Source organism: Brassica napus, chromosome C9 (assembly GCF_020379485.1).
Source record: "Brassica napus cultivar Da-Ae chromosome C9, Da-Ae, whole genome shotgun sequence".
NCBI lineage: Eukaryota > Viridiplantae > Streptophyta > Magnoliopsida > Brassicales > Brassicaceae > Brassica > Brassica napus.
This window is the reverse complement of record NC_063452.1, coordinates 56,602,672-56,630,214: the sequence shown is the minus strand read 5'-3', so window position 1 is coordinate 56,630,214 and position 27,543 is coordinate 56,602,672. Positions and strand designations below refer to the sequence as shown.

General features: G+C 34.4%; 3 protein-coding genes and 2 pseudogenes across 3 annotated transcripts; 3 read left to right on the top strand and 2 right to left on the bottom strand.

Moving 5' to 3' along the window:
* Positions 1–76: 76 nt before the first annotated feature.
* LOC106448245 lies at positions 77–4,806 on the top strand (annotated as a pseudogene).
* Positions 4,807–9,054: 4,248 nt separating this feature from the next.
* On the top strand, positions 9,055–10,589 carry LOC106426163. Its single transcript, XM_013866876.3, has 6 exons — positions 9,055–9,198; positions 9,287–9,544; positions 9,639–9,988; positions 10,071–10,145; positions 10,225–10,356; positions 10,451–10,589. Exons 2-6 carry the CDS (start codon positions 9,310–9,312, stop codon positions 10,454–10,456), a joined length of 798 nt encoding a protein of 265 aa, XP_013722330.2. The 5' UTR covers positions 9,055–9,198; positions 9,287–9,309; the 3' UTR covers positions 10,457–10,589.
* Positions 10,590–11,296: 707 nt separating this feature from the next.
* LOC106426108 lies at positions 11,297–14,090 on the top strand (annotated as a pseudogene).
* Positions 14,091–14,357: 267 nt separating this feature from the next.
* LOC106426170 (AP2-like ethylene-responsive transcription factor BBM1) lies at positions 14,358–17,865 on the bottom strand. The gene is made up of 9 exons (NM_001315820.1): positions 17,521–17,865; positions 16,647–17,067; positions 16,331–16,413; positions 16,198–16,206; positions 15,968–16,056; positions 15,744–15,817; positions 15,523–15,573; positions 15,333–15,409; positions 14,358–15,222 (listed from the first exon to the last, which is right to left on the bottom strand). The coding sequence occupies exons 1-9, from the start codon at positions 17,744–17,746 to the stop codon at positions 14,513–14,515; spliced, it is 1,740 nt and encodes a 579-aa protein (NP_001302749.1). The 5' UTR covers positions 17,747–17,865; the 3' UTR covers positions 14,358–14,512.
* Positions 17,866–18,540: 675 nt separating this feature from the next.
* Positions 18,541–20,536, bottom strand: LOC125593093. Its single transcript, XM_048769087.1, has 3 exons — positions 19,371–20,536; positions 19,169–19,279; positions 18,541–19,059 (listed from the first exon to the last, which is right to left on the bottom strand). Exons 1-3 carry the CDS (start codon positions 19,444–19,446, stop codon positions 18,728–18,730), a joined length of 519 nt encoding a protein of 172 aa, XP_048625044.1. The 5' UTR covers positions 19,447–20,536; the 3' UTR covers positions 18,541–18,727.
* Positions 20,537–27,543: the final 7,007 nt, after the last annotated feature.

Sequence of the window (27,543 nt, the reverse complement as noted above, 5' to 3'; positions counted from 1 at the left end):
GAGGACACAACAGACAGAACAGGAGGAAAGGTGTTTGTTTTCTTTTGTCTTTTAATAAAAAAAAAAAAAGGTTTGTCCTTTTCTAATTATTAAAGCAAAAACGAATAAACACAGCAAGTGGGATTTTGCCGCGGAGAGAGCGAGTCCCTTCACTCGCTCAACGTTCGACGTCGCCACTCGCAGCGAAGCTCCTCTCCTTGAATGAACCTTGCATCGCCGAGATCTATTAGGTTTGTTAACTTTCGATACTCTTTCTTCAGCTAATTCAATTTTGATTTGATGGCTAGGGTTTTCAAATCAATGACATCTAGTTCCTATAGCATTGCTGAAAATTTTCTGCATCGCGCGGTTTCGTAAGCCGCTGTGAAACTTTTGAATTAACGAGGATCTGAGAATATCTGGTTCACTCAAACCGGACTTTACTCCTCTGAGTTTATGGTTTAAGTAAAACCGGAGCTGGTCCGAATATGGTGGCTGATCTCTGTCTCCTTTTTCCATAAAGCTTTTAGCTGCAGAGTTGAATTGAGTGAAAGCGAAGCAATGGAGCCAATGACGCCAATCACATGCCCTACCACTCCTCCTTGGAACCAAGACAGACCGTTCCTCACAGGTGTTGCTCCATCTTTAGATTGTGGTTTTGATTTCGTAACTTTAGAAAGAAAAGGTGGTTAGTTTTGACAATGAGTTTATCATCTCAGAAAACGAGGTCAAGCTCCAAATTTGCTGATCCAAAGCGTTTTCGTTCAGACTCGTCTAGGTATTCTGAAAGTTAATTTGCTTTTTCCTCTTGTGAACGCATTCCATAATATGACTGATCTTTGTGTGTGTGTGTGTGTGTTGCACTGTCCATGTGTGGTTTCAGCAATTCTGGAGTGGAGCAGGCAATAGGCTGCTACGACACACCGGTTCAGGTTTGTGTTATTTTACAAAGTCTGTTCTTTTTTTTGTTTTTCTCTTGTCTTTCACTTAAGGGTTCTTTGATATTTTTATCCTCTGTTACCTTGAAACTGGTGGTTAGATACTTAAACCGTGGTTTTGAAGTGTGTAGCTTTTACAAATTTGGCATAGTATAGTAGATGAAAATGGCTTGTGAGTTGTACCTTGCTTGCCTAGGTTGAGACTAGGTGCCATCTCTCTGAATAACGTTTTTTAATATCCCTTTTTGGCATGCAGGAACTTCTTGTCATCGATGATCTCTTGTCTGCGTTGGTTGGAATTGAAGGGAGATATATATCAATTAAAAGATTCTATGGGAAGGAGGATAGTATAGCTTTCCAAGTTGATCCATCAATGGATTTGGCATTACATGCAAGTACTACTCAACACAGTAAATCTTGTATGAGTTGTATCTTATCCTGAACATTATTATTTTATGTTGTAGAATGGGGTTTCTCTCTTTTGTGCAAGGAGTTAGAGATGCTATCCGAAATTATTATTGTAACTATTATTCTACCTGCCTCTTCTGGAATATATTTGCTGATGTGAACAATTTTGCAGGAACAAGCAAAAAGAATATTCCCATTATGCGAATGTTTTCTGCTGATTGACCAGTTTGTGGAGTCAAGCTCACAGTTCAAGAACGGGCTAGTTAACCATGCATTTGCAGCTGCACTCAGAGCATTTTGTGGGCTCTGGTGTGCTTAATCTCTTACAGAGTCAGGTAGATTCTTGCTTTGATCATAAAAGTTCTCTTTGGAACTAGCTTTTTTCTTGTATGTCCTAATCTTGAAGACTGTCATGCCTAGGCTAAAGCGATGGCTGGTGATAATTCAGTAAGGTCATTGTTAGAGAAAATGACCGAGTGTGCAAGCAATGCATACCTCAGCAGATTGGAAAGGTTGATTTTCTCATGCCTCATTCGTTCTTGCTCGTAACTAGACTCATAGTATTCTCAGATGTATCAGCTGACTTGAACTAATGTTTTAATTAAGGTGGGTCTATGAAGGGATCATTGATGATCCGTATGGAGAATTTTTCATTGCTGAGAACAGATCTCTTAAAAAGGTACTTTGATTTTTTTTTTTTTCTGTCAGCTCGTCTGCACACTTTTCAAATACTTGATCATACAATTTCAAGTTCTTTTTGTACAGGAAAGCCTCAGTCAGGACTCGACGGCTAAATATTGGAGCCAAAGGTACAGCCTCAAGGAGACTATTACTGGCTTCCTTGCAAACATTGCTGCAACAATATTAACCACAGGGAAATATCTAAACGTTATGAGAGGATGTGGGCACAATGTTCAGGTATGATTGTGGATAACATTTTTCTTTTCTATAATTAACAGTGTTGGTGATGTTGGAGACGACATTGGCTGATATTTTTTGACAGGTTCCTATCTCAGAGAGATCTAAGCTAACGATATTTGGTTCAAATCATCATTATCTTGAATGCATAAAGGCAGCTCACGAATTTGCCAGTAAAGAGCTTGTGAGTCTCATCATGGATAAGGTAATGCATTGTGTTAATGATGGATGCTTCTTTAATTTCAAACCTTGTAAATTCGCCTCTCTGACCATCAGTATATGTTTCAGTACGGCCTCATTGGAAGACTTCGTTCTATAAAGCACTATCTTCTTCTCGACCAGGTATGCTGGCTCTATTCATGAATAACCTTTTATCTTCGGTGTTTGTAATTGGAATGTTTTCTTCTGTCATTGATAGTGTATCATCTGTTTAGTTTCTAATTATCTTTGGTGCAACAATGTAATACACTACAGGGTGATTTCTTGGTTCATTTCATGGACATTGCTCGAGAGGAGCTCAACAAAAAAGTGCATGAAATATCTGTTGAAAAGTTGCAGGTACTTTGCCCCTAATAGAACACAATCAAAAGATTAGAGAATGATTGCTACCATTATTCAATCGTTTGTTCTCTCTCTCTACATGTTTGGTGGGATCTGAATGTATGTGTATTTTATTAGTCTTTGCTAGATCTTGCCCTGCGTACCACAGCGGCTGCAGCTGATCCTCGCCACGAGGATTTGACTTGTTGTGTGGTGAGCAGTCACTTTGTCTTTTCCTGGATGTGGTTAATATACATAGTTCGTGCATAATTTGTATTCACTTTGCATTGACATAGTAGGATCGAACTTCATTGCTTACGACTTTAGGAATGCAGAAGGACCTGGATAGCAATAGTATAGAGGACCCAGTGAGCATCACTGGTCTTGAAACATTTTCCTTGGGCTACAAGGTCTGCTCCTTTCTTGCCTTGTCTGCATCTTCCTGTTTGTTACAAAATTGGCTACTCAATCGTTTGATATGTTTTAAACCAATTTTGTATGGTAATGTTGGTTATGGCTTTGTGTTTCAGGTTCAATGGCCACTATCTATTGTCATATCAAAGAAAGCCCTATCAAAATACCAGTTAATTTTCCGCTTTTTGTTTCATTGCAAACATGTGGAACGCCAGCTTTGTGGTGCTTGGCAGAGATACATCAAGTATGGACTAATAATTATATAGTAGCTAGGGAATTTTGTTTCTGTGTGTTATGAAACTTTATTATTATATTTGCTTCTTTAAGAAACTGGTGTGTAATTCTACAGGGGATTCGGTCTATGAACTCTAACGGTACAGCAATTCGTAGATCATCGCTTCTCTGCCGTAGCATGCTTAAATTCATCAGTAGCCTTCTACATTATCTTACATTCGAGGCAAGTAGTGAATTTTTTTCTCATTTTTGTGTTTGTTTTAAACTTTTTATGTTTGCTGATATAACAGAATTTAGATATATTTATGTAAAGATTTTGATTGTCTAGCCGTAGATCCTATATAGGTCCTTATGAGATGATTATGATGTTTAACTAAGCGTAACATTGTATTTGCTTCTATGTGGGATGTCTCTTCAGGTTCTGGAACCAAATTGGCATGTGATGCACGATAGGCTACAATCCACAAGGAGTGTAGATGAGGTAAGTGTAGAGGTCTGCTTTGTTATTGTTGGAAGGGAAAACATGCTTACACTGAACAATGATTGTGCCATCATCTTACACAGGTGATACAGCATCACGACTTCTTTCTTGATAAATGTCTGAGAGGATGCTTGCTTCTTTTACCTGATGTCCTCAAGGTATCTGTTTTATTTAGTGTTATGTTTTCTCAGGATCAACGTAATTATGTACTTCTCTATGAAGCTCAACGATAGTAGAAAATTCTGAATGCAGAAGTATATGTATATGATGTTTTCAGTATTTAACTAGTCTTTACTGGTGTTGCAGAAAATGGAGAAGTTGAAATCAGTGTGCTTGCATTACGCTGAGTGGCTGATATCGTCGTCTATCCACATCAATAGCCAGTCTCAGAAGACAATGATAAGAGACACAACCGTCACAGAGTCCATATTGTAAGTAGTAGCTAGCAAGGAACTGATTAATTATGTTTCTTCGCGTATCACTTGGATCTTTTAGATTCCTTTTATCAACAAACATCTCTACAAAAGCAGTTGCTGTTCCAATTATAGTATTGTTCTAATTTGTCTGGTTACGCGTTTTACCAGCAATTTCGAGAGAGAATTCAACTCGGAGTTGCAGAGCTTAGGACCAGTGTTGAGCAAAGGCTCTCAGGCTGGAGTATGCCATACTTGACTCATCTATCCCAGTGGATCCTTGGTGTTTCTAAAGAATGAGAGAGTGAGACTTGTACTAAACAAACTCAGGCTTTTCATGTTTTTAATGTTTTATCAATTGATATTCAGCTTGAAGCTGTTATGAGATGTGAGTGTTGAAAAAAAAATCACGGGCTCTCTCTGTTAAAAGCAACTAACTACTTCCTTTGAGAAGTCATCTGTAAATCTTTTATTCTGCACATCTGTGAATCTTTTACTCTGTCTTCCCATCAGACCTTTATGAAGCAATGACCCAAAAGGAGAGGAAAGAGTTTACCAAAGAGAGAACACCAAAACATATCCATTGTTAATAGCATCTGAGATGCCTGTAACAACTCCGACAATGTTTATGATCAAGACTGTTTGTCGGAGGGATAAGCAGAGAGTTGTCCATTTGAATGCTCAAAGGTCTCCAAAGTCATCATCATCTGTTGCTTTTGATGTGACTCTGAAGTTTGTGTCAATGCCTGCTAAGTGCTAAGATTTTGAGAAGACCTTGTCCAACTGCAAAAGAGCTGAGCTGAGACCATAAAACTAAGATCTTTCAACTATTTTTTTCTAAGTGTCGTTCCAAACTGTAAACGTTGGACCCACTTCTCCATGGTAGTACATATTAGAGCCAACATTATTCGACATTGCCGCTGAAGAATCTCCTTCAGGCGACTGCTGAATCTGCTGCTGCTGCAGAGCAAAGTAATAACGGTTTCTTGCATTATACGCAATCTCAGCAGCAGGGAAAAGTATCACAGTTAACCGGGGCTGCCAAGGAAATTCCCACAAACAGTAACCGAGTAATCTGAAGCAGAGCTATGATTGATCAATATTAGTCATGAGGCTCTGCGTGCTGCTCAAGAAACGGTGCTGATCCTCCTCTTGTTTGAAACAAGACAAGTTTCCTCCATTGTACCTCTCTTGGTTTATCAGTTAACTATAATTTGCTACCTTGTATACTATAAAACTTCCCTAAAAAGATTGCCGGATCTCGGAGAGCAATACGTATTGACCCGTATAAATGAATCGCAAGTAAAATAATCTCAAACGTTATTTCTAACTCTTCTAAATCATCTATAAATGTTTATTAATCATTTATAATAATTTATAAAGTCAATTTTTTAAATATTTAACCCTAAACAATAATCACTAAACTTTAAACACAAATGTTAGGGTATTTTTAATTGAATGTATTTTTGAAAAATAATAGCTAAACAAATTTAACATTTCATAAAAATAGCTAATTTATGATATTTTAAACAAATTTTCAAATATTAATCTATTTTTGGAAAGCGGTAATTGGTTTTGAGCTAATTAACTCTTCTATTTAGTTGTTCCACTTACGAACAATCAAATCAGATGTCAAAAACATTCGTCCAATTAGTGTGAACTCTTCTCAGGCTATCATGTTTTTTCTTACTAAAGATATACTATACCATGTTTTTCTTTTTGGGAGTGTAAAGACGAATGTGGAAATGATGAGGGTCTGCAAGAGTCTGCCTGAACGTACAAATTTTTTTGGTCATTTTAATTACCAGGAGCATTGCCCCCGCGCAAGCGCGGAGTTGTGGACAAAATTCTTGTTTCATCTAGGGTTATTGTAGTTGTGAATTTTGCGTTTTGTGTTAATCATTGTTTTTCAAGTTTTTAATTGTTATAAGGTTAGAGCTGTGATGATGAACTGTGTAGCAGAGCCGGCCCTTGGGCCAAGCCAAGGAAGCAGTGGCTTCCGGCCTCATTATTATAAATAAAATTTCGGCCACAATTTTTCAAAAATTACCTGTAGTCTGGTGGCAACATATGAATGTTGCATACTCTCTTGGCCCAACCTGGGTTCGAAACTCAAAAGAGTGGCCTATTTTTTTAAACTTGAATCTGGTATGGGATTCCTTAGGACCGGCTCTGCTGTGTAGGCATTGTTCTCCACTTATGAAGGACTAAACTGGGTTAGTAATGTGATTGATATAGTTCGTGGTGTTGCTTGTTGTGTCATTGAGACTTATTGTTTGTTTGTTTTTTTAATTTGATTCTTGTACTGTTGAGAGTACATAAATTATATTAAGGTTGTTGAGAGTACTTTTTGTTTCTGGATATTTTTTCTCCAGTTTAGTTGCGTAAGTTGTGTATATTAAGTAATAATTTTTATTATTTTTATTATGTTTGTTATATGGTTTTCATTTTATTTTTAAACTTGTTGCTTTTACCGGACCTTTAAAATAAATACATGAAGAATTGTAGAAATAACTATAAAATGAGTTACAATTCTGAGTATTGGGGTCTTAATGGGTTTTAACGAATTTATGTATTTCTCATAAGAAACAATAGCATTGGCCTGTTGACATTGGGCATGTAAGCTATTTTCATAAGACAAGAGGAGTGAGCAGGTGGAGATGTTGTTGCCACCTTTGTGTCTGTAAGAATTGTCTCTTGTATCTCTTGTTGTGCATGTGTTTGTTTCTCTTTTAGTTGATGGGTAATATGTAAACAAAAATCATTGCTAGTTGTATTTATCAGAGTTCGTAACTTACTCTGCTTTTTCGTTTAGGTGATTTCACTGATCTTGGTTGCCGTCTTCGTCTTCTTCGTAAGCATCTGCGAATGTAAGTTTGTAAATTGTTAAACGGTCGTGTAGTTTGTATTTTTTTAGCTGACTCGACGTATGTGTCGTTGACTTTTAGTTCAGGTGATTGGTTTGGTATATTTGTTTTGAAGTTTATTTGTAAGATTAGACAAAAAAAAAAGAGGTGATCATTAATGATTCGTCTTTTTTGGGATTCTTGTTTTTGGTGTTTTGATTGTTTGGGTTGTTGTGGTTTCTTTTAAGCTGTAAAATAAAGGTTTGTGTGAAATTAGTTTGATAAGTAATGGAGATAAATAGACGACCACAGATCTTGGATATGAAATATTTTTGATCATTGATGTTAGCACAATATAGAGAGTAATATGAAGGGAATTGTGTGTTCATTGTTTCTTATGGGTCAATGAGAAGATGGATCACGACTCGAGATGTTTCTTTGGTGAGGTCAGAACCCTGGACATAACGTATTTGACCAACCACATATGCGAGTTTAAATATCAGTTATGATATCGAAACATAATATAAAACCAGCTGTAATATGATAATATACCTGAGAGTTCTAGGTTTGTGTTCGCAATCACTTGGAGATTGTCGAACAGTCTAATCATGACTGAAAATTGATCTCAGGAGCACTTGTGATGACTTCATCAATAATGGTTGGTGGGATGAAACGAATGAGGAATGGATGATCAGTTATCTTGTACATGCTTGAGCACCTAGCAACCTCAAAACGACCGACTTTCACAATAAGACCAGCTTTCAAAGATGGCATGTAATGATTAGCACGTCCGGCAAAAATGAAGCTATGAATCACGGAATCTGCAAATAATATTATTCAACAAAGAATCAGAAAATTAATTAAAACAATTATGTTAAATGAGTATGATAGATCGAAGATTAACTTACTTTTTCATCAAGGAAGAGAACCACAAACTCACTGTCTTTTTTGAAGTTCAGGGAATCCCAGAAGCGGAGGAGGCCAGCGGCTATGCTCTGACTACTACGACCAAGATGGAGAGACTTGAAGGTTGAGTGACGGACCCCTGGGACGCCGGTTTGAGAAACTGGAGAGGTAGAAAGAGACATTTTCTAAAAGATGGTTAAAGTTAAGTGGAATTAATGAGTTTTGTGGAGATGCAGATTGGGTTCATCAAAGACGGAAATCATATATATAAGATTTACAGAGGATATATAAATTAGGAACATTTATGATCAAGCGATTTAAGATGCGGAGATTACGAATAGACACATGGCGCAACTTTGTAACTCAGACCTGTCTGAGACAATGATGAAAAGAACCCTAACTCATGTTAAACGACGACGGTTTACAATATGGGAAAACTATAGTTATTGCAAACTTGAGCTTTTTCTACATATAACGTGATGAATCTCATTTAAAAATGAAATCCATAATACACTTGCAGGTATGGCCTTCAAAAGAAGCCGAAAAAGCAAGGGCTTCTGACCTTCATAAATATATATTAGTTTCGCTCATCAATGTACAAATTATTCTTTAGTTTAGTGGAATAAATATCGGTGTTTGTATCTTAATAGCCCGGGATCGAACCATGGACTTGACACTTTTTCACACTCTTTTAAAATGGGATCCACCTAATGCTGATGTGTCGCCTTGAGAAGAGAAGAGAGTAACTTTTTCATTATAATATAGATTACAGACTATATTTGCGACAAAAACATTTTAGGATTATCATAAAGAATTTTTCTTTTATATATGAAACACACTTAATTTTATATGTAAATTCCAAATATATATATATATTTCATTGAAGTAACTTATTTTGTATATATATAAATAATTTACTGTATTTAGATTTATGTATTGTTGACAAAAAGAGAAAAAGGAAAAGATTATTTATTGAAGGGTCTTTGACAAATGGGCAGAAAGCAACCAATATGTATATATACATCCGCTAGACCTAATCTATATCTCTTCTATCTCTCTCCCTCTCACATTCATCCGATCCCTCGCTTCGCTTGCTCATCGTTTGCCGTTTCAGAATCGAGGTCAGTGATCATGATTCAACCTGTGTGAAATCTAATCTATCGTCGTCGATTAGATCTAACTGCGAGATTTATGATGTTGATTTTGCAGGGGAAGCGAACCAAATCGAGAACATGGAGGTGGAGAAAGCGTTGGTGCTATGGAACATCAGCAGCTGTCCGATTCCAGATGGTCATGATCCTCTTATGGTGGTTCAGAGAATACAAGCGGCGGTGGAGAAGTCCGGCTACGTCCGCCGCAACGGTGAGATCTCAATCACTGCCATTGGCAACAAACTAACAGAGGTCCCTGGCGAAGACGTCATGAGGAGGCTCTCTTCCATCGGAATCGCTCTTAAAAACGCTGACGGTTTAAATCTTTCTTCCTTTGTCTGTGTGTATAGTGCAATTAATTTGGATATCAGTATTTTAAGATTCAGCTTTTACTTTTTTTTTTACTGCAGAATATCAAATGGATTTGTATAATTGGGCCGACGAGAACCCTCCTCCGGGTACTATGATGGTCATAGACGGTCAAGAGCAACTGGGATGGTTAGCAGGAACACTTTCCGAGCTTGAAGATAAGGGATTCAGAATTCTTCTTGCATATCCTCACCGTGACCTAGCAGCCACACCCTTCCCATGTAAACAGTGGGATTGGGCTGCCTTGTTCTCAGATGAACAGGAGACGACAACAGCAACAACAACAAGCCTTATCGGTGGATCTCCCTGGTTCTGTGAAGTATGCTTTGTTGCTGCCCCAAGCCTTGAAGATTTCACCACCCATCTCAAGTCTGTAAAACATGCATATGGTGTAAGCATCTCTCTCTCTCTCTCTGCTTGTTTCAATACAATACATTTTACCATTTGTCTTATATATATTTGTTTGTATGTAGGAGTGGGACAGGCATGCTAGTAAAAACAATGTGGATCGTACTAACCCTGCTAACCTGCCCTTTGGTCGATCAAATGTATGTGTTTAAATCTTCTATTCTCATCTTAAAGTTGATGATATCTACAGCCCTCTCTTACGCTGATTTTTCACTGCAGGAGTTGGACTTGCTGCTTAATCAAGACATGCTTAGACGTCAGATGTTAACGTCCGGGCGCGGGCGCGGGCGCAGGCGCGGGCCGCTCGGCCCTCTTAGGCCTCAACACACATTTAACCTAACGCATTCCAAGGCAAGTTGACATTTCTTTTCCTTTTCTGAGTTCCATCTTATTTACTCAGCTATGAGTTTTGATTTTACCTTGACATTGTTTTTTATTCTAAAAGTATTGAAGGAAGAAGAATAATAAGCTGGAGAGTGGAGAAGAAGCGTGGAGGGTGTTTCGATTTTCATATGCTTTTATGTAGTAAATAAAAATACTTGCTACTGTGCTATCTTTTGTTAATCGCAATTCAGTCTTACATATCTCCATCGTTTTATATTTGTCATTTCGAAAGTATGCTCTCACGTGTACAAGGCTTTTAGATACTTAGTTGCTAACTGTCTAGAGCTAATGACACTTGTGACAAACTTCCAGAAATGTCTATGCCCCAATATATAAGCTAATATACACAAACTAATGTTAGGATTATCAGTAAACTAATGTTAGGATTATTCTTTTGAAAGCTTGACCGGCAAGCATTACAGCCTCTAATAAACCAACAGTTCCGCACCCAATAGCAGCCATCTCTCTCTCTCTCTCGACTCTCTCGATCTAGAGAGAGAGATCTCGAGAGAGAGAGAGAGAGAGAGAGAGAGAGAGAGAGAGAGAGAGAGAGAGAGCTCCTAGAGAGAGAGAGAGAGAGAGAGAGAGAGAGAGAGAGAGAGAGAGATCTCTCTCTCTCTCTCTCTCTCTCTCTCTCTCTCTCTCCCCTCTCTCTCTCTCTCTCTCTCTCCCTCTCTCCTCCTCCCTCCCTCCCCCTCCCTCCCTCCCTCCCTCCCTCCCTCCCTTGAATTGTGTTTGTATACTATTATTGTCAGATAGAAATTGTAATAGAATCGATCTTCGTAGGCAGAGCCTTGAATTGAGAGCAGCGGCACTTGCTAGTTGATACCTACTTTAAAATCAAAATCTATTGCGCAAGAGATAGACATGACGAGTAACATATGTTAAAAGGTTCACTAGATATAAGATGACGAAGGTACCACCAAATAGTCTCGTCTCTCCCGAAGATATAAGGCTCTTACAGTATTACCCACCACCAGAAAAAGATTGCATAAACGGACAGGCTCTCACAGGTGGTCGGTTTCATGCAATGCATCACAAATATTTTGTATCTAAGAGTTTTGAAGAAAAGTCACCAAAATATAAAACAGGTAACAACATCTCACGGACCATCAGTGCCAACATGTCAATTTGGAGCCTTCGTTGGAGCATCTAATCGTTCTAAGATTTTGACTGATCAGCCTTCATGATTGAAATCGTGAATCCCGAAAAAAGGAAGTACCGTCAGCATAGCAACATGAATATGTAACACTTAACTAAATCAAGGAGAAAACTGAAAGTTACCTGCCACCATATCAAGAGAATTCATAAAAAATCATGTATACACCCTCTCAACAGCAATTCCAAATTCCAGCTGCAATTTAGGGACAGCTTTTCCAGCAGCAATCATAAGTAAAATATGAGAGAGATAGAATGAAAAATACAGATATTAATAATCCTCAAGATTTTTCAGTTATTTATTATGTTTTGATGTCCAAAAGTGAAGTCATTACAAACCGAAGGAAACTCATCTCCATAAAAACTGAGTATAACCTACGTAACTTATAAGGAGGAGGCTCCCTGGAGCCGTAACAAACTTCATCCACATTTGGATTTTCCACCTGATATCTCTAGATCACTAGCTTGTTTCTGGTGTGTTTAGAGGGAAAAAACGTATTTCACTCTCTTTGCTTTTAGCATTTATTATGTTTATCATCACCGTCGTCCTCATTACCATCATCATCTCTTATGATATTCTTCTTTTGTAGAGGTTGAACCAGAATATTTTGGTGCTAGACAAAAATTACTCAATTTTTGCTTAAACTCCTCTTTTTAATTTTAAAATTGCACAAAAGTTACTCAATTCTTACTTAAACATGGAATGATTTTTTTGCAATGGTGTGAGTTGGTGGTGTTTGTATTCGGTTTACAGCTCCATAATTGATTAATTCTAGAGATTAGGATTTTTAAATCACTGGTGAGTGCATTCATATATATATATATGTTGTTTTGCAACATTTTACTTTTTATCTTAACTAATTCTGATACTGGAATGTACATGATCACTCAAAATTGAAGGCAATGAAATATGGAGACAAGTCTCTCAGGTAATAAAGAATTGAAGAGAAATCCAATTTTTCTCAAAAGTTTATTAAGAATAAAAGATTGGTTCAGTTAGTAGTAAATTATATATTTTCTCAAAGATTTAATAAGGATATAAGATTGGTTCCGTTGACATTACATTCTTTAACACCAAACTATTGGTGTTATATGTATATTTAAACTATATCATATATGAAATTATTTGATATATGTCAACTGATTGATATACATCTCAAAGTTTTCATGTTTGTTTAATAGCATAGACATGGAATTCTTCACAACACAAAATGTAATAGTTGTGTAAACATATGTCCGTATGAATGTTTGTTTGATTTACACGATAAACAAATCAACTGTTTTTAATTGTCTGTAATTTATTAGTAGTTCATATTGGGTGGATATAAAACCAATCAAAATATTTTTTTATAAAACATATTCGTCAATTAATAATTTTTTAACTACTGTTAACTAATTCTATGTATTCATTTATAAACTAAAACACCAATTATTATGTTTATTATATTAATAAATTTATTTTTCAAATAATTTATAGAGTTTCTACTATATCTTAAAATAATGTTAATTATCTTTAGAAAATAATGAAAAAAATAAATTGAATCCTTATCCTGATAGGACTCCAAATGTACTATAATCCTACATGGATGTGAACTTTGTCTTATTCTTAATCTCGGCCTCTATATATTGAATTCTAGTCATATACAATACGTGAACGATCTTTAGAGCATGATTAACCCCGGTCTCTTAGCCGGGGGTTCTTAACTCATAATTTGACTCTTTTTTTTTACACTTTTTGGCTAAGTAACGGCTCTTATCTCTTATTTAAGAGACGGTTCTTAGCTTTTAACTAAGAAAAGTTAAGAACCGTCTCTTAGCCGAAGTTAAGAACCCAGTTAAAAGACCGGGGTTAATGATGGTCTTACGAAGAAATCTTCTCAGAGGAAGACATGCCGTATATGTTTTGACGATGATTCTGAAGTTGATCAGATGCTTTCCGTCGCTGCGGTCATCAATTCTGTGTAGTGCATGAAACAGTATGTAGAAGCCATGCTACTCGAGGGAAGAGTACTGAGATGTCCTCATTATCAGTGCGAGTCTAAGCCAACTCTTAGAAGTTTTGCCAGTCTTTTGACACCTAAACTAAAAAAGATGTGGGAACAAATGATCCAAGATGACTCGATTCCTGTACTTGACAGAGTTTATTGCCCAAACCCGATGTGCTTGGCTTTAATGTCGGTATCAGAGCTCTCTAAATCTACTAACGGACATATGAGATGTTGCTTTAAATGTTCTAAACCCTTTTGCATCAACTGCAAAGTCCCATGGCATAATAACATGTCCTGCGGTGATTACAAGAGGTTGGGTCCAAATCCTACAACAAATGACATGATGCTAAAAACTCTAGCAAATCAGAAGATGGGCGCATTCATGCAATTTGCAGGTATCAACATTATCCCAGCACCACATTCTTTAGCTATTATATAATCCATCAAATTTCATTATATGAATATTTATTATGATGGATAGATGTGATATTCGTTTACAATTTGCAAGGGGGTTGTTCCCATCGAAGAGAAATTTACAATTTGCGTTTATATTCTTTCCTTATTAATAATTATTCTCACAATTCTTGCGATATTATTCTGCATAGAACAATAGAAATCGGTTTTGTAGATTGTTTATGTTGCTGGAAAAACGATTTTGGCATAAGAGAAAAAAAGGACGTAGATGAGGCTTGGTTAAGTTTTACCTTTCATGGCTCATCTCCTTGTAACAATAAAAGGATAAGGAGAAAAATCAATAGAGCACTGATTAGTACTAAATTTATGAAAACTTTTCTGTATTAGACAGAACAGAAGTGATTCTTGAGTCTGAAAATTTATCCAACTAATGGAAACTAAAAATAAGTCTTAAGAAATTAACCAAGAAAAAGAAAAAGAGAAAGAAAAAAACATAATCAAAGTATCACACTGTTCACCAGCACACAACAACGCATATAACTAAAGATCTTTAACTATTTTTTCTAATTGTCGTTCCAAACTGTAAATGTTGGAGCAACTTCTCCACCACCTTCCCCATGGTAATACATATTAGAGCCAACATTATTCGTCATTGCCGCGGGAAAATCTCCACCTGGCGACTGCTGGGTCTGCTGCTGCTGAGCAAAGTAATAATGGTTTCTTGCGTTATAATCAAACTCACTAGCAGCGTAGGCATCGCAGTTAACCGGGGCTGCAAATCCTTGATAACCACCATAACCAACAACATTTCCACAAACAGTAACCGAATCATCCGAAACAGAACTTTGATGATCGATATTAGTCATGAGGCTCTGCGTGTTGCTCAAGAAATGGTGTTGATCATCCTCTTGTTTGAAACAAGCCCTAGCACTCTCCGAAGACAAGTTTCCTCCATTGTAATAATAACCATTGTACCTCTCTTGATGTTGGTGCAATAAGCTCAAATCTACTCCCTGATGATGCTGAACCGCAGCGTTTTGCCAACCGCTAGCACTATTCTCACTCTCTGAAACGTTATTACTGATCATCATCATACTTGGAACCGGACGGTTAGCCTCCTTGAGACGTTTTGCGGCGCTACCAATAGGAAGACTAGGGCTTTCGAGGATTGCTTTAACGTTGTATCTGTTCATGTCGAAGTTAGTCACTGCGGTTAATCCTCTGAATTTGATGGCCGCAATGTCGTATGCCTCTGCAGCTTCTTCTTGTGTGCCTTCATATATAATATATGTACAGCTTACTTAGATATATGTTGTAGTTTTTAGTTGATATCTTTTGTTATAGATTTGATTGTGAAGTTTAGTAAGAGAAGACTAAACGTACCAAAAGTTCCCAAGTAGAGGTCTTTGTTACCGGCGACTCTTCCTATCCTAGCTTGCCATCTTCCATGTTGGTGATGTCTTTTGGACCCATTAGAAGAAATATTCATAATATAAAATGTGATATCTTATAATTATATTTTTATATATATATGTACGTAACAAAATAGGATTCGTTCTCTCTGTATGAATACCTTGTTACTCCACGATAAATCGATGCACCACGAGAGAAACCACTACTTTTCCTGCATATTTTAATGTCTATTATATATAGGTGTATGCTGATAATCTGACGTGAATACGGACATATTTTTAAATATAAACGTGAGCGTGATGGGTTCTATATATAAAATACTAATATACATGTATAATAATAGATGTCATATGCAATAATATCAGAAGTTCCATTATATACCTGCGCAGTGAGGCAACATACTCTTGCCTTGTCATGTGCTTCATCTCTTCTACCTCTTTTTCATATTCGCTCATCTACATATTATATCAAACCAAAAGTACTTTTTATTGTAATAAATGTAACGATATAAACATGGCAATTAATAATAAGATAATAGCATCTTATAAAAAAAGAATAAAATTGGTTCTAAGTTATGAAATCTTGTACAACATTGATTGACTTACGGGGAAGTTAGTAGTAGTGGTGGTTCCCCAATACTTGAGTGCGGCTAAATCATAAGCCCTAGCTGCTTTTTCTTCTTTGTCATAACCTCCTGCATGATTAGACAACAATTGAATTAGATCGTATCGCTATTTTGATTATATAATTAAGTTACAAAAAAAATAAAAAAATTTGATTATATAATTTAGATTTATCCATCACAGCTTCATCCAATTTATAATAAATTACTTACCCAAATAAACTGAGAAGACAACCACCAGGTGCAAATTTTGATAAAAACATGAAAAAAATAAAAAAACCTATATTAGTTTGAAAGTAAATCGTGTATGAAAATATGATCAAATTATCAATGAATATATATATACCTTGTCTTCCTTTGCGCGTTTGGCCTTCTCTTTTACAACTATTATCCCATAAATGTGCCTCATATCTTCCTGTCCACCGATGCCTTATCATTTAATACGAACATACATGTCATCAACAGCTACCATGTATATATATATATATATGTATTATTCTATATAAGCCCATAATAACAATATCTCTCTTTGATACTATATATCAAGGAACATTCCGTAGCACTCTCGCAACAGAGCCATTAGATCAATGTCCCAGACTTTACCAAGAAGATAACAATTCAAGCGACATTTTACACATTTTAATTAAATAAATGAAGGGCACCTTGTAACACCGCGGTATATAGACGTCCTCTGTCCAAAACTCTCAATAGTTTTCTTCGGTGTAGCTTCAACGCTATCATCAATAGTCTTCCCTTGGGCAACAACGTTGTTATTGCTGTCGTTGTTGTTATCACAAGAAGTAGATGAGTTCATTGAGAGGGACAGGCCTTTTGCAGCATTGCCATTTTCTTGATTATCAACATTATCCACGGGTTGATTTCTCAGCCATGTCTTTATCATCGAAAGTCCTAGTGAGCCACCACCACCGTCTCCTCCTCCATAACAGCCACTTCCACTTCCATCTCCAACGTTTTCGTTGGTGTTGTAAATCGTGGTGGTGCGGCCAAGGAAATTCTCAAGCTTTGGTCCATCTTGCTCATCGTTGTGGATGTTATTGCATGCACAACCATTGATGTCCCAATCTATAAAGAAAAAAAATCAAAGATTAATGGCCTATATTATCATAATTTGTTAAATTTACTTTTCATCACCGATCTATAATATACAAATGGGTATTTGGTTATTCTCTCCTTCAACTGTAAGAAACAAATATACAAATCAAAAGGTACACATGTATGTGATCATATTATGATATTGAATAAAGGAGGAAATGTCAAATTTCATTTCATATCCATGTATAACTTTAAAAAAAATCTATGTATAACTGGCATATGTTTTAGTATTACTATATGCAAACAAACATCAAACCCCACACATTGATATTCTCAAAATAAATGAAATCGATAAATAAGCCCAAGGAAAAAATAGGGCTAGTATGCGTGCGTGTGTATTGGTCTTTGTTCTACGCATTGGAAGAAGAGGAAACTAAACAAATAAACAAATCAAAAAAAAACAAGTAGTTCTAAAACAATAACCTCGGGAGTGACTATTGTTGTCTCTGGTGAAAGCATCGACGACGACACCAAAGGGAGAAGGAAACGATGTTTGGATGGCTGAAGACTCATCGGAGGCAGCGGTCGGATCGTAACAGTACTCTCCGGCGACATCTACGACGGTTGTGGTGGTGGAAGAGTAGACGTCCTTACGATGGTGATTTTGTTCATAAGGAGAGAGAGAAAAGCCTAACCAGTTATTATTCATTGAGTTCAGAGAGTGATCTAACGAGTTCTTGGTAAAAGGTAAAAGAAGAAGAACTTAGTTAGGGTTCATGCATGAAGAGGAGGAGAAAAAGGTTTTGGTCTTAAAGAAGAGAGATGAACTAGAAGAAGAAAAGTCAAAGATATAATGTTTCATTTCTTCCGAGGCGTCATATTATGCGCATTTATATAAACGAATATTTATTTAAATTCCGAAGGAACAACAAAAAAAAGTTGTTTTACTTGAAAACTGTGGAGATGTATTGGTCGGTTTGAATGGTGGTGGTGGTGGTAATGTAATTCGATGCCTAATCTCTTAATTCTAGTTTGGTTTAATACATTATAATTAATCAGTCAAAAGCCCTTTCAAACCTCTCTTCATGTGTAAATAAGGTTAGTGACTTTGTGTTAAAGTGAGAGTAACACGAGAACTAATAATAAATCCCAAAATCACTCGCTGTTGAATTAAGACCCATAATGCTAGTCACATGTGTATGTGTGACCCTATGACCGAGCGAGCGATTGCGTTTGGCGTTTTGCTTCCAAACGTGCAGTAGTCGCTTCGAATATTTTACAACAAATTCAAATATTCATGGTTTTACTGCAGCTGGTATTTGAACTACATGACTAAGAAGAGATGGACGCTTACAAGAAAAACATATATATATGTTCTCTGTAAAGATATATACTCCATCCGTATCAGTTTAATTGATGTTTAAAGATTTTGATTTTGTTTCAAAATAAGTGACATTCTCGTAATTCTAGGTGAAATTTAATGTTTTATTTTTATTTTTGACCAATTATAAAATACCGTATTTTTTTATTGGTTGAATTAATTTTATTTAATGTTATTTTATGTAACCAAAACTAATTACATAAAAATTTGTATTTTTTTTTAATATTTATGCAAAAATCTTAAACACCTCTTAGAATGATACAAATCTATTTATATAAAGTATGGTTTGCTCTCTCCTTAGAGAGACACCTATGATCCACGTAGATAAATCATTTCATATCGTAATGACATGTGTCCATAAGGCAAACCGCACGTTTCATTAAACTTCAAACATTTTCGGTTTCGTTCTTTAGTGTGTTCATGGGCTGTGAGATTAGAAGTGTTTCCGGCCCAACGATAATGAGCTCCGTCTATCCCTAATACGACTGCAGCGAGAAAACGAAATTCATCGCTCCTCTTCGTGCGACGGCTAGGCGTGACTTTTGCGATTCGTCTCCCGACCTGCAACGGTTTGGTTAATGGCTTTGTGTTAAATCCTATTAACTCTCCTCCACGATTCATCTTCAATGCTTTGCTTAGATCTGAAAGGCGGTGTGTAAACAGTATAAATAGATGTGAGTATTTCTTTTCTTGAACTCATCTTCTCTTCTTATCTCTTAAATCATACTAATTCACTGTTTTATGGCTAACCTATTTGAGGGTTTCTCTTGAATCGTTTCATCTCTGCGGCGGAAATTTTGGCAAATAACGATGCTAACTCCCGATAACGCCGAGGTTTCCGGTTGTTGCTTGAGCTTCCACCTACACAAGCAGTGGAGCTTCTCCATTTAATTGATTCGTAGTCATCATATTTTCAAGCACTGGGTAACGAATCGGTGGAGAGATATCAAACCAATGTTTCGAACCAACCGCTTCCTGATCTCTGCATCGATAGTATCGCAAAGAACCTCACCGGATTGTGCCCACATTCAGATCAGTTTCAAAGTTAGAAGTGAATAAGCAAACAAAGAAACAAGAAGAGTTACTTACCTATTGAAAGTCTCTGGCTTTGGGTAATGAATCCGAGTAGTGATACGAGTTCGAACAAGTTGTGAGGTTTGGACACTAAACTGTTTAAAGCAGACGGAGCAAATGTAGAGACCACAGACCATTGCAAACACCAAAACTATCATCTTTAAGAACATATGTGATCTCTTTGGTTGTTTTATTACAATTTCTGCACTGTCTTGTTTACATCAAACATTAAAACCTGAGAATATAAGTAAACCTTTAGAGCTTAAAAAACCATAACTTTAAATCTTATGAAGAAAAAAAGAGAAAATTTTTGAAGGTTGATTCCAATGACAAAACTAACATGCAGAGTAACCTAGAAGCTTAAATCACGAAAGATTAGATGAGAGTGGTAGAAAGAGATAGCCTTTCCGTATAAACAGATAAACTCTCGGCCATTGATGCCTCTGGAAGCTTCTGAAACAGAGTGAATGCCTTCAGTCAAAAAAAATCTTCTGAAACAGAGTAACCGATGGAAAAGAAGAAGAAGAGGAGCTTAGATAGGGGGAGGAGATGGATTCATAGATCCTCCTCTACAGAGAATCTGGGAAGAATGAAAAAGAAGCCAAAAGAGATTAGCATTTTGGGTTTGAAGAGAGATTTTTGTATAAAATTATAAAGTTTCTTCCCCACATGGAAAGTCGAGAATGACATTAAAACATGGAGACTATCTTTTTCTCCTTCGCTAATAAATTATCATCATCCATATATATATATATATATGTCAAATAATTTTCATATTAGTTTCATAATTTAATGATATTAATAAGTTTGAAATAAATATAAATGTTTTTAGTTTTATACAGTAAGTGTACATAAAAAAATGCAGAAGATTATTTGTCGGATACCCGTTCAGGGTCGGTCCGGTATTTCAGATTTTTGGGTATTTCGGTATAGGGTTATTGAACCCGTTTGGCTATTTCTATACTTCGGATCGGGTTCGGGTATTTTAGTTCGAATTTGGTTATTTTGGATTCGGTTCGGATATTGAGATTTTGAAAAAAAAAATTTAATTTTTCATTTTTAGGTTTATTCTGTTTAAAAATATAGATTTCACTTAACTGATTTTTTATTTTTTAATAGATTGAATGATTGATAAATTTAGAGATAACAGTTCAAAAATAAATAAACATTAATTTGGCTATTGTTTTAAAATTTTGAATGTAACTTTTGTTAATACATGAAACAAAAAACTTGACATGCATTTTAATTGAGTGACAAATCATTTTCTCCGTAATTATATGTATATTATATGATCTTAACGTATGTGTAACATCAATATAAATATTTTAAATAAAATGAGAGATGTAAACAAGAAATATAAAGGCAAATATACATATGTTCAGTTATTTTCAGATATCCATTCGGGTTTGGATATTACCCGTTTGAGTTCGGATATCCAATCTCTCATAAATCAATACACATTCAAACATTTTGCTATTTCGGTTCGGATTTTGGTTCGGATTTTTCGGGTCGGGTTCGAATACGGGTTCAAGTATCGGGTAAAATGTCCACCCCTACTATATATATAAACAAAAAGGAACATAATTTATTAAAACTAATAGTTTTACTAAATTTGGGAGTAGTATTATATTTACATGATAATATTTTCAAGGTTAATTTTTATATTTTGGTAAATAAATATTATTTAATTACAAGTTATAGTAAAAATCTGTTTTAACATGTTGTACATATAAAAGTCATTTATTTTAACGGATCATAAAATCTAATAATTAAAAAAAACATAAAAAATTACAAAGTTTAAAGTTTGACCTAAAATAAATACCATGAGTAAGCCGAAATTACAAATTCATCTGCAATTTAAACCACATGCGAAAAGGAAAGACTAAGAAAGTAGAGATGACATCTCGGCGTTCCGTCGATGGCTGCGACAAAAATAAATCCAATGGAAGATAAATAGCAACATTTTTTTATGTTTTTGGGAGACAAAAAAAGGAGAATTGTGAAACGGATCACGAAGAGCAGGTGGTAGCGAATATTATGCCATCTCCAACATCGGAGGCTGTAGAGGATGAAGAGCTGATTTCGAGTTCAACAATGGAGAAAGATGCTGCAACTAAGAAGTATATCGAAAACCATTACAACAAACGCATGACATGAGACACATAAAGGCTAAGGCTCTGGCCATAGAGGCCAAACACTTGCTATGATTTTGATTGAATTCACTCATTTTTATGTGTTTTGTGTTTTGATGATGAGTCAATATAACAATGCATCAAGGTTGCTGAGAAAGAACATGTTAACCCTTCAAACTATTTTGATTTTTACGGGAAGGTTCTTATAGGTATTGTAAGTAAAGAAGATATTGTTTCATATGCTAAATGATTCAATAAAGTCTCTCTATAAACTGTTTAGTGTTTTTATTACTTTTAATACTAACTCAGTTTTTCTTTTATGTATTCCTAAAATTAAAGTGCATGGTCAATTGTTGTAAACAAAGCTTAACATGCTCAAAAAGATTTGAATGCTCCAAGGTTAAAATACGCTCCAAAGTTAAAAGACTAAACGTATAATCTTTAGATATTGATCTTTAACATGAATCTTTTCGTAACTATAACACTTCAACCAATACGATTTTATATATCTAAATTGACCTACAACGCACTGTGTCACATATACGTATTATTTCAGATCTTTAACTTCAAGTAAATAATCATTTCACATAAGGACAAATACCGACCCTAGTGGAGTATTTAATACAAATAGTATGCAATCCGCTTCACATGTGATCAGTATCACATGTGATATATTTGAGACATAGTAATAGACTAATAGTAATGATAAACTTAAATGTTTAACAAAACCAAATAATGTCCAGTGGCTGTGGTTCAACCAATTAAAACGTCCGAAAAGTTTCAAAATAAAAATCTGATTCCGCCCTCCAACTATAACATTGTAAACGCAAAAAAAGGTAAAAAAAATAATACTCCTACTTAAAAGTTAAACCACACGTAATGACATTGTGGATGACTAGTAGGGGATGGTAGAGATGTACATCCTAAGCCATAGTAGTAAAGTTGTTGAGCTTATCCGATAATATCGAATTAAGAAAGTTTATAGTAGGTAGGTAGAGTAATTAGGGAGGAAAAGATAGGGTATACACATGGATCAATGAAACGATAGTGAGCATGTGCATGGGTTTACAATCTTTCAAATGTTTATACAGTTTTAACTGTTTTGGACTTTCTTTGGTAAGATACGATTCAATGGATTCTCATTCTATATTTTATAATTTAATTTAATCTCCTCCATTATTATGCCTGCAATATCTAACACACAACCAACACACGTTTGAGAATTGCCTCGTACCTACAAACCCATACTATTATTTTCTTACAATTTGTTCTTTTATTATATATAGTATATGCTATAACCCCCAAAACCTTTGGCACCCAAATGTTTTAACATCTCAACCCAGTTAGTGGATCTACGAATTAAAAGATTCTTACACTTACGATATATGGTTTAAACTATTAAAAAACGTTATTCACTTTAGTTTATGTTTTGTACGGGACAATATATATTAAATTTTGTAGGAAAAATATGTTTTAGTTCTAACCTGCATGTTTTCGTCTGGATAAAATATCACAGAATGTCTTCATGTATTATGCATTTCCAGTATAACCTTATTTTCCCTTCTATGTTTTCTTCTAAGTTAGAGCAATTCTATCATAAAATTATATTTTGTACCAATACATGCCTTTATAACCTGTGTTAAAAAAAACATGCCTTTATAACATAATTTTATTATAAAGAAAACTACAGAAAATGTTATTTTTATTCTAAATATAGAAGCAAAAAGTAATATTCCTCTATAATTCTCTCTATAATAGAGAAATTTTATTATAAAGGTAGACATTGAAACAAAGTTCACTTTTATAATAATAAATTTATAGTTTATAAAAAAAATATAGAAGAAAAAACAAAGTTGGATTGGAGATGGTAAATAATGGTAATCAGGAGTAAAAACGAAATATCCGGATGGTGTTAAAGTTCTGCGTAAAACGATTATTACTTGACAAAATCAAACGATTATTTTGTTGTGCTTTCCGTAAATACAAAAAATAAATAGTTGTTTCTTTAAGTGAGACGCACCTGTAGATTCCATCTGAAAATAAAGGAAACACCTGTAGATGAAGATATATACAACTGACAAAGAGCGTGTGACCAAAGAAAATCTTGAAACAATTAGAAAATAAGATAGAGAGACTAAAAGTGGTAAAAAACAAAAGAAGAAAAGATGCAGAAGAGGAAAATATTATTGAAAGTTTGAGATATTTGTCAGTATAAGTGCAAGTGTTCTGCTCTGCCATTCCCCAACCCAATACTTTTACTTTACCCATTCATTGCATGCACAATTTCACTATTTATACAGTGACATACATAAACAACACATTAGTAACATGTTTTTCTTTTTGAGAAAGGGTTTCACATTAGTAACATGTTCTTATTCAGAAGTATTTTGTTATACTCCAGTATATGTTAAATGTCATCGGATATTATGATTAAATCTAGCCGGCTATTTAAATACCATTTAGTAGTTTTTTTCTGCTGTAAAAAGGAAATTATTTGTTTGTCAACCAAATGTATATAAATATACTAGATGGATCCTAGATAAATTAATCTGTCGTATAAGCTACTTATGTTTAGCTAAACAAAAGATGTCTCCTTAATTAATTATTTCAAACATTAGGTTTTAGAAATCCTATATATTCTGAGTTTATAGTGCTTTTCATAGTTAATTAGGTCCTACAACGACAATGTTTTTTAAATGTTTAAATTAGACTATACAACGAAGATGTTATAATAGTAAACTTATGAGACTAAAATCTTGGTTTACATAGTTCTAGAAATTCCCTAAGATAGTTTTTTTTTAAATTTATTTTCACAAAAATAGTATTTAATGAAAAAATGACTAAAATAAATTTTATTAAAAAATAAATTTACATTTATATCATAGGATTAACTAATCTATATTTAGGGTTTAGAGTTAAGGGATGAAGTTTTGATAGTGAAGTCTCAAAATTTTTTTTTTATAAAACTAAAATTAAAAATTTTAAAATAAAAAGAGCTATTTGATCATTTTCTTTTTTGAGAGTTATTTTGGTGATAAAAACTTAAAATGACTATTTAAGAAAATTGCTCTAATTTTAATTATTATTACACTAGATTTTGACCCGCGCTTTAAGCGCGGGTCAAAATTCTTTTGTAAATATTTTATTTTATAGTCAATAAATTTTATATTATATTTTGGTTTATGAATCATTATTACTATTTTAAATTTGTATGAAAAGAAATATAGATGTATTTCATGATGTATTTTATATTATCTCTGATTTTTATTTACTATATTGAATCAATTTTCAATAATATTATAAATTTTTATATAATTATTTCTCAATATTAAATTTTTTTGGCTGTGTAATACTTTTTACTTATGAAACACCTAATTTATAAAATTCGAATTTGATTTCTTTTTTTTTTGGAAACAAATAAAAATGTGGATTTAATATATTGATTGGTCTCTGTAACTCATTTTTAAACTTTATTTGAATACACTTAATATACAATGTGTATTATGTTATATTTATGTCTGGGTCATATGTGTATGTATGGTCAATAAAGTAATATAGAATATATAATTTTCAGAATAATTTATAAGTATTAATTTCAAATTCATTTTAAGTGGCAGAATATATAATATTATAATAATAACTGATAATCATTAACTTTACAATTTTCTCTTATTTTCCGTCAAATATTATCTAGTGTGGAATTAAATCTTTTGAAAGTACAATATCTATATAAATTTTTCTACGGTTTCAAAATATATATGTAATATCTATAAAAAAAATTACAATATCTATAAAAAAAATTCTACAGTTTCAAAATATATATGTAATATCTATTTCCCACACTTTTTAGTGATGTTTTTCTCTATTAATATGACTATATCAAAACATGCTATTATTTTTTTGATAGATGTCTAATATCAATATAAATTGAGAATGTTCATATTTATATATTGATTATATTATGCATATCATATAGTTGTATATTAATAATAACATCGATAGTTGAGAATATTATGGGCATATATTAGTTATAAGTAATATCAACTTACGGTTTGAAGCATGTATTAATTTGTTTTGATGTTTGTCTTTTAAGCTAATCAATAAATTTCTAAATTGTCCAACATAAGTATATATTGTGAGATATGAGCATTAATAGGGGAAGTAAGGTTTAGTTAGTGCCATGTTTTAGTTTTAGGAAATTTTGGTATTTAATTAATTGGGAAAATCGTGTATGATATTTCAAATATTTTCCAAGAATTTTTAGTTAAATTTAATTGCAGTGGCATTAGCTTGTAAATATTTAAGAAAAATGGGTTAATTCAAATTTGTACTACTGTTTTAATAGATTAGATATAGACTATGATTAGTAGTACCGTGAAAATGCACAACGATACAAGCAAATATATTAAATGTGGAAGAGTTGAATTAACTGTAAATTTTCAAACTCAGTGAATCAAAATCATGGTTTCGTGAGATTGATAAAGAAAAGAAGCATAAACTGAATTGCCAAACCAATCTATTCATTGATTTTACTTATGAACAATCAAATCAGATGTCAAAAACATTCGTCCAATTAGTGTGAACTCTTCTCAGGTTATCATGTTTCTTCTTACTAAAGATGTACTATACCATGTTTTTCTTTTTGGGAATGTAAAGACGAATGTGGAAATGATGAGGGTCTGCGAGAGTCTGCCTGAGCGTACGAAAACCCATAACATTGTCACATTGCAATATTTGCACCAGCCAATGTCATTGTCATAATATTTTGTATTCATAACTCTATTATTCCATAAATTTTCAACTTTTCTTATAATAATAGTAAGAAAAAGCTTCTTTATTTTGGTTCCCCCGGTTAAAGCGGGCGAGTTCTTGTATTTCCCTTCCACATCAGACCTATTCTTTGCATGTCTGACATCTCATTTTAACTTTTTTGTTTCTTTTCGTTTTCTAATTTTTTATTTCTTGGAAAAGAAAAAAAAATTCATTCGTTCAGAAATATATAAATCAACCGAATGGTTAAAACTGGCGTGCGCATACACAAGGTCCCATGATTGGAGTGTTTTTTCCCCCTTTATGATGAAAAATCCCTATTCTTGTGATGACGCAACACAAATTGATCTTCGGAGGAATTCTGACTTGAGACAACTAAATAAAGCTCACAATTCACGTTAAAAGCCCATATTGAAAATCTCAAAGCCCACCCAAGTAGGCACCATACGTACATAACTCAAGAGCCCAAAAACACGGCGAGGTAAATTCGGATCCAAACGCGGATTCGGGTCTACGGGCAATCAAATTCGGAAAGGGTAGGGCTGGGACTTTTAGCCGGAACCGTTTACCCGAATCGGATCCGACCCGAAATAGACCGGTTTGGTTCGGTTTCGGATATGACCATATTACCCGATGTGTCATTGCTTATAATACCTGTGGATATTGGGTCGGTTCCGGTTAATACCCGAAACCCGATCGGGTATCCATTTAAACCGAAATGGATAGCCTAAAACTCAGAATAACAACTCGAATTCGGATTGGACAGGTAGAAAAGTGATTATTTTACCACCAGACCACTTCAATTTATATGTATTCTTTTATATTGTAAATATATATAGTATTTCAGTATTAATTTCTTTATAAAATTGACATTTTAAGGATTCAAATCGGGTTGGCCACACTAAAAGTAGAGTATGTAACCACTGAACCACTTCAATTTACACGTAGATTATTTTATCTAGTAAATATGTTTACGATTTACATAATAAATGGGTATCCGAAACCGATCCGGAACAGGTGGTATCCGACCCGAAACCCGAACCGAAATCTACCAAATACTTGTTGGGAAGAGAATTCATTTATCCAAAAAACCCGGACCCGAATGGATCTTACCCGAACCCGATCCGAATATCCGAAATCCATGCCTAG

Excerpts from the sequence above, each read along its gene's own strand:
- LOC106426163 (XM_013866876.3), top strand. The coding sequence starts at position 9,310 with ATGGAGGTGGAGAAAGCGTTGGTGCTATGGAACATCAGCAGCTGTCCG. Across the intron at positions 9,545-9,638 it reads CGCTCTTAAAAACGCTGACG|AATATCAAATGGATTTGTAT; the intron begins GTTTAAATCTTT and ends TTTTTACTGCAG. Across the intron at positions 9,989-10,070 it reads CTGTAAAACATGCATATGGT|GAGTGGGACAGGCATGCTAG; the intron begins GTAAGCATCTCT and ends GTTTGTATGTAG.
- LOC106426170 (NM_001315820.1), bottom strand. The coding sequence starts at position 17,746 with ATGAATAATAACTGGTTAGGCTTTTCTCTCTCTCCTTATGAACAAAAT. Across the intron at positions 17,068-17,520 it reads CAACAATAGTCACTCCCGAG|ATTGGGACATCAATGGTTGT; the intron begins GTTATTGTTTTA and ends TTTTCTTTATAG. Across the intron at positions 15,223-15,332 it reads CCTCTACTTGGGAACTTTTG|GCACACAAGAAGAAGCTGCA; the intron begins GTACGTTTAGTC and ends TTATATATGAAG.
- LOC125593093 (XM_048769087.1), bottom strand. The coding sequence starts at position 19,446 with ATGTGGGCACAATCCGGTGAGGTTCTTTGCGATACTATCGATGCAGAG. Across the intron at positions 19,280-19,370 it reads GCGGTTGGTTCGAAACATTG|GTGGAAGCTCAAGCAACAAC; the intron begins GTTTGATATCTC and ends CTGCTTGTGTAG. Across the intron at positions 19,060-19,168 it reads CAAGAGAAACCCTCAAATAG|ATCTAAGCAAAGCATTGAAG; the intron begins GTTAGCCATAAA and ends ACCGCCTTTCAG.